Source organism: Cebus imitator, unplaced genomic scaffold (genome assembly GCF_001604975.1).
Source record: "Cebus imitator isolate Cc_AM_T3 unplaced genomic scaffold, Cebus_imitator-1.0 Scaffold348, whole genome shotgun sequence".
NCBI classification, from domain to species: Eukaryota; Metazoa; Chordata; class Mammalia; order Primates; family Cebidae; genus Cebus; species Cebus imitator.
Window position 1 is genome coordinate 186731 of NW_016107663.1, and position 6520 is coordinate 193250.

A 6520-nucleotide genomic window follows, 5' to 3' on the forward strand; every position below is an offset into this window, starting at 1 on the left:
GGCAATTTATAAAAGAAAGAGGTTTAATTGGACCTCCAGCCTGGGTAACAAGAGCGAAACTCCGTCTCAAAAAAAAAAAAAAAATGAATGAACTCCAGGACCCAACAACAAGGATCGCTCACACAGTGCTGAGTGACAGAAATGACACAAAAGCACATACACAGGACGATTTCACTTACCTAACACTCAAAGGCAAACACCTGTGTTGAATAGAAATGCACACAAGGACGGCAAAATTCAAACGAAAACCGGGAAGGGGCTGAAAAGGAAGATGAGCTGGAACGGGCTCCGATCTCAGCTGCACGTCAAATTTCCCTGGGTGAGGTGGGCGGAGCTTGGACTCTACCACTATCTAGGCCACACCCCCAGAGGCTCTGCTTTCACTGTCAGGATGCTGACCTTGGGCGGCAGAGTTTTCAATGCTCTCCAGCTGTTTCTAAAGCAGACAAGTTTAGGACTCTGCTTGAAGGTGAAAGGGAAGACTGTAATGGAGAGGGGCAAACACAGGGCCCTTGGGGTGCAGGCAACAGTTTTCCTTGACAAAGATGGGAGTTTCACAGGTGTTTTATTACACATACATACGCAAGTCAGCTCTTTCCTTTCTCCACAGCATACACGTAGGTGTTCCAGGGCCCACAGGTGATGGCCTTTACTTGGAGTTGCTTATCTACGAAGTATTCCACTCGGCGGGGCCGATCCCAGCTGCTGGTGTCCCCGTGGCCCAGCTGTCCATATTTACCTACAGCGAAACCAGACCCTTTGCATCGTCTCCACTGGGTCTTGCTGCTTTCCCTCCAGGAAGGAGCCCAGACTATCCAATGAGACGCTGGGATTATGCCCCAGCGTCTGTGAATCGAGGAGACCCAGAGCCAGGTAACCCTGGGGATCCCCAAGAGGCCAGTGGCGACCAGCCACTCCAGACTTCCCTGCTACCCAAGTTACGATGTTCAGAGCACACATTTCCATTGTATCTTTTTCTCTATCCAGTGTCAGATCTGCAAAACGATGCTTTGTAGATGCTGGTTGGACACTTCCTTCAGTGTTTCAGAGAGCTAGGTGGGTGGCACCGACATCCCCTTCATGTTCCCCCTGTCTGGTCTTGGAGTATGCCTACATCTGTTCCAACCCCAGGGACGGGACGGTCCTGGTCTTCCCAGTGACCTGGTCAAGGCCCCTGCTTCCTCTAGTCTTGGTGGCTTTGTCACCTGCCCTGTACTCCCAGGTCTTTCCTCCCCTTGGTTTCAGGCTTACAAAAACAATCCTTTTACTTACCCCAGCCCCAGGTGTACAGGTCCCCTGTTCCTGAAAGCAAAAGGACAGTCAGTGGCTGGCATTTGTCCAGCCTGGCTTGGCACAGCCCACAGCTAGCACGTTGCAATCCTCATGAGAAACACCTGGTGTGAATAACATTCTCTTAACAACTGGCTGATCACATGCAGCATGGTAGAGGATCCCGAGGGCAACTCCTGTGCCAAGCTACCGAGCGCAGGCCAGACTGGGCAGGCGTGCTGTCAGAGGCGGCGGTGGGCGGGGAATGTGTCTGTGGCGGTGCACGGAGGAAAGAACATCAGCCTCCCTCCAGAAGGAAGAATCCTCTGGGCCTGACAGGCTGGGGAGCTACTGTGAAACCACACAGGGGTTGGGGCTTATCCAGTGAGCGAGGCAGCTGCTCTGTAGGAGCCACAGAAGCCTTAAGACGGAAGTTTTTCCGCTGCCCACCCCTTTCTGCAGACACCAGCTGGAGTGAGCAGAGTGCCTTCCTGCTCCATCCTGAACCACCCTCCAGTCCCTCTCACGTGTCACCACAGCCGTGTGCCTGGATCCACAGCTGGCCTTGATTGCATCTGAGCCCAGGGGGAGATCCAGTAGAGCTGGGAAGGGCTGGACAGCTATGAAGGGGGCAGGGGCTCCATCCTCAGCCCGGGCCATTCTCTTCGCCTGGGAGCCATCTGCATTCAGTCCCGTACCTTTAAAATGATAATGATGTGAACACTGAGCCCTGAGCTAAGCCTTATGCACACAGTCACTCATTACCACAACCGCTCTGAGGCACACGACTGCCTAGCTCCAAAGCTGGTGCTCTGAACCCCAACGTTCTGCAGTCAGGTCTGGCACTCCTGCACAAGTGTAGTGCCAAGGCTGGCATCAGCCTTGCCGATGCTCCCTCCCGTAAGGGCTCGCATGCTCCATCTGAGAATGTAGCTCTCAGGCCAGCGTTCAGCCAGGAGTCAGGAATGACAGCCACATCCTGGGGCAGCAGCTGTGGGAGTCGAGTTGACCCTCACCTTCCTTTGCAGCTGTCTCCCCATCCTCTGCCAGGCTCCTGGTGGGCAGGGCCAGCTGCCCTGATTCATTCCAGCCCCAGATATAGATATCCCCAGTCTCTGAAAGAGATCAAGGGGACACATCAACAGACTGGGAACCCCCTGCATCCATCCAAACTCCCCTCCCCATCCCGTCCCGTCCACTCCTGGGGACATCCAAAGCCAGCCTGCCCAGGGTAGCGCTCCAGGCCAAGGTGCTTCCCCTCTGGCCCCAGGGGCTTGTCTTAGGTTCCCGTCCCCTCAGTGCCTTCAGGTCACCCTTAAAGTCCCTCACTGAACTTTCCATTTTCAATCTTATGCTGCCAAATTGCCCCTCATTTCAGAGATGTGTCCCTGGAAGTGCCCCAATGGTCTCCCTTTCAAAACCACTGGGCTGGGGCCAGGGGTGGTGGCTCATGCCCGTAATCCTAGCACTTTGGGAGGCTGAGGTGGGTGAATCACTTGAGCTCAGGACTTTGAGGCTAGCTTCAGCAACACGGTGAAACCCCTGTCTCTAAATAAATAAACAAAAGCACCCCTGGGCCGGCTCGTGCCCTTTTGCTCTCACCCAGGGCAGGTCCTGTAGAAAGCCACGTGCAGCTCGCGCCTCCGCAGCCGCACTCACCATAGCTTTTTGGTTGGAACAGCCACTTAACGCCAAACATCTCTAACAGCAGCAGCTGATTTGATGAAGCGCAAAATCCATGCTGATGTTTTATGTGCTGTTCAAATATAATCACTTAATTGGCACAACAGCCCTACACGACGGTATCGCCACTTACGCAGCATCCCTATTTTACCCACGAGACAACTGAGGCACAGAGTGGTCACAGACCAGGCCCAAGGTCCCAGGACCTGAGCAATGATCTGAAACTAAGAAGCCTGGCTGGATGTGCCCATGCTTCAACCTCTACACCCACCTTAAGGCCTCAAATTCCTTCTAGACCGTGAGTGTGAGGCATCCCACTGGGCTATTTCCAGCCCTCTGGTCTCTTCTCTCCAGCCCAGTTCTTTTTTTGAGACACAGTCTCGCTCTGTCACCTAGGCTGGAGTGCAGTGGCATGACCTTGGCTCACTGCAACCTCTGCTTCACGGCTCAAGCGATCGTCCAACCTCAGCCACCCAAATAGCTGAGACCACAGGCACGAGCCACCATGCCCAGCTCATTTGTAAATTTTTTGTCGAGACAAGATTTCACCACGTTGGCTCAGCTCAGGGTTGGCAACCAGCCCAGGCCCATTCCATGAGAATATGGTGGGACGGAAGGCATTGCTAAGTTTGTTTTGTTTGGGACGGAGTCTCGCTCTGTCACCCAGGCTGAAGTGCAGTGGCATGATCTCGGCTCACTGCAACCTCCGCCTCCCAGGTTCAAGCGATTCTCCTGCCTCAGCCTCCTGAGTAGCTGGGATTACAGGCACCTGTCACCATGCCTGGCTAATTTTTGTATTTTTAGTAGAGACAGGGTTACACCACGTTGGCCAGGATGGTCTCGATCTCCTGACCTCGAGATCCACCCGCCTCAGCCTCCCAAAGTGCTGGGATTCCAGGCGTGAGGCGCCGCGCCCGGCAGCACTGGTAGTGTCTTAAGCCACCCGGTGATCTAAGTAGCAGCCAAAAGGAGGGTCCTAGACACAGGCAAAGCTCACCTGCTCTCAGCCTCGCCCTCTCTGTATGCGCTCTAACAGCCGAGGAGGGAGTGGCACTTGGATCACCAAGCGGCCCTCCTCACTCTGGCCAGTGTGGCACCATCACAGGGTCACACCCCGCAGCATCCTGGGGCCTGGTGGGCACCCAGCGTCTACTCTGTGCCGCACATCATGGCCCCCAAGGCACCTGCAGCCTTTCTCCGCTCTCCTTGGCTCGGCTGCCCCCTCAACCCCATACACTCTTGGCAGCACTGTAGAAAGAGTTCTGGCTGGGTGCAGGTGGGGATGGGAGGGGCAGTGAGACCAGTGTCAGAGAAGCTAGGAACACATGCCAGAGCACAGGTATGAGTGAGCGATGGTGGAGGCGGTGGAGGCTGAGGGTGAGGGGTATTAAGGAATCATAACTGACTGGGCGATGCGATAGACGGATGAGTGTGGGAGGAGGCCTGCCACCCACCCAAACTGGAAAACAGGAGGAAGGTTTGCACAAAATCACAAGCTCGTCTGGAGAAGCACTGTCACTCACCACTCACACACACAGAATGCCAGCCCCCCGCGGCCACCTCAGCCATGGCTAGGCCCTGCAACGCCTCCAAGGGCCTTGGCTCCAGCTCTGCCTCCAGGGTCCCATGGCCCAGCTGTCCATGCCTGAGCAAGGGAGACCCGCGTCAGCTACAGTCACATTACGGGGTCCCCCTGCGCTTGCTTCTCCAGTCACCAACCCTCACCTGCCCCCGCCCCCACTCACCTGCCCCCGCCCCAGGAGAACACCTGGCCCGCAGTGTCCAGCAGCAATGCGTGCTCGGCGCCCAGCTTCAGCTGGCGCACCCGCAGCTCCGGAGCCAGAGGCCGGTAGAAGGGCGGCCGGGGGCTCACATAGGCACGGGCGCAGGGCAGCAGGGGCAGCCTCCCAGCCTGGGCCTCACCGCCGGGATCGTCTTCCCCTTGGGCCTCCAGCACCACATTCTGGGTCCACAAGGGCTCCCCACGCAGGGCCGAGCCGGGCGCCCAGGCCTGCAGTAACGCCCCCAACCCGGGCCGGGCGTGCAGCACCACGAGGAGACCCTCTGAGGCCCACGCGTCCCTGCAGCCTCCCGCTGCGCCGCTGGCTGAGCCAGAGAGCTCCAGGCGGCCTCCACCTGCGGACCGAAGAGCAGGCTGGGGAGGGGAAGGGATATATCCTGGGGACCTAGAACTGGGGGCGGCGCTGGGGGCTGGTCTAGATTGGAACAGGGTCTAAGACAGAATGGAGGCGGGAATGGGGACCAAATCAGAACGTGGGGCTGGCGGCCTGAAAGGGAGAAACACCCTGAAATGGCCGCAGTGGTGCGGGGATGGGGCGGGGAGTGCTCACGGGTCACGAAGGCGGTGTAGCTCCAGCCTGCGGTCACGTGGCCGATGTCGACGCCTGCCTGCAGCGGCTCGGGGTTGTGCACCTGGCACCCGCGTCCGGAGCCCGGCACCTGCCCAAAGCCGCAGAAACCGAAGCCGAACCAGGTCCCCGGCGGCTCCTCCGCCATGTCCCGGCAGCGCCTTCTGCCGGCCGCCACCTGGTTGCGGCGGACCCCCTAGTGGCCCGCTGGCTAGTCTCTGGCCTTCCAGGGGCTGGAGCTGCCTTATCTGTAAAATGGGGAAACTGTCATTCTGACTACAAAGGCAGATGATGTCCATGCCTCCAAGGTTCGCTGAGCCGGCGCCTTAGCTAATGCTCTACAGGATTTACAAAGATTCTCAAATATCCAGTGGGGCACTTCCCTGTGCTCCCTTTTGGCTCAAGCACAGCGTGCCACAAAGTGGGTACAAAGTGGGTGCCCTTTAGGCACTAGACTAGGATCCGGGCGCCCCCGACACTCCCACCCCGTCCCGCAGCTTCCCAGCATCTGGCACTTTATCCCATGTAATCTTGGGAACCAAAATTGTCCTGTTTTACAGAGGAGATTCCCAGAGAAAGTAACCCTTACACAATCGTACAGCTAGACAGAGAGGGGCAGAGGGCTGAAATCAGGTCCCGCCAACTCCGCACACGGCGCTCTGCTCCCCACCCCACAGTGGAACGCAGACGCGCGAGTGGGAGGCAGTGCCCTGCACAGTTACCAACGCCTCGCGGTGCCTTGTGACCTTAGCCAATTAACCCGAGTCCAACCGCATTTTTTCAGTTTACAAAGGGAGGTGAGGGCGGTGGTGTTTGAACCTACCTTTTAGAATTGCTTGTAATAAATGCAAATAAAAGGTTTGGTGCGAGTACATAACACCATGATAAACACAGTATTAGCTTACTGAGTCCAGTATTTAACGTTGACAAAAAATTATCCCTGGATATCTTATTGGTTTTGAGAAACTTACAGTCACAATTTCAACTGTACCTTATCTAGTCACTTATTCGTCCCGCAAGCATTTACTGAGCGATCCTCCTCTGGGCCAGTGAGGGCAGCTGTCTGCTCCGAAGGAGCTAACCCTTAAATGGGGAGAGAAACGCAATCTGGTGGTTCCATCAGCAACGCCACTTCAAGCAGGTTCGGCTGGAGCAGACTTTTTCCTATTATTATTATTATTATTTTTTTTTTTTTTTTT

The 6520-nt window shown here is 56.3% G+C and overlaps 1 protein-coding gene across 3 annotated transcripts in view; it reads right to left on the reverse strand.

Moving 5' to 3' along the window:
• The window catches only part of RCCD1 (RCC1 domain containing 1), an 11613-nt gene that overhangs the window by 4027 nt on the left and 1066 nt on the right, over window positions 1-6520 (reverse strand). For 2 of the 3 annotated variants that reach the window (XM_037730514.1, XM_037730515.1), the window contains exons 2-9: window positions 6313-6404; window positions 5304-5569; window positions 4698-5088; window positions 4476-4597; window positions 2286-2384; window positions 1797-1967; window positions 1273-1302; window positions 584-739 (exon numbers count right to left, since the gene is read on the reverse strand). In XM_037730514.1, coding sequence (XP_037586442.1) covers window positions 588-739; window positions 1273-1302; window positions 1797-1967; window positions 2286-2384; window positions 4476-4597; window positions 4698-5088; window positions 5304-5469 — 1131 coding nt within the window. In that variant the 5' untranslated portion in view covers window positions 5470-5569; window positions 6313-6404 and the 3' untranslated portion in view covers window positions 584-587. Of the gene's footprint in view, window positions 1-583; window positions 740-1272; window positions 1303-1796; window positions 1968-2285; window positions 2385-4475; window positions 4598-4697; window positions 5089-5303; window positions 5570-6312; window positions 6410-6520 lie in introns of those variants that run through there. The other variant, XM_037730516.1, reaches the window with a different exon arrangement.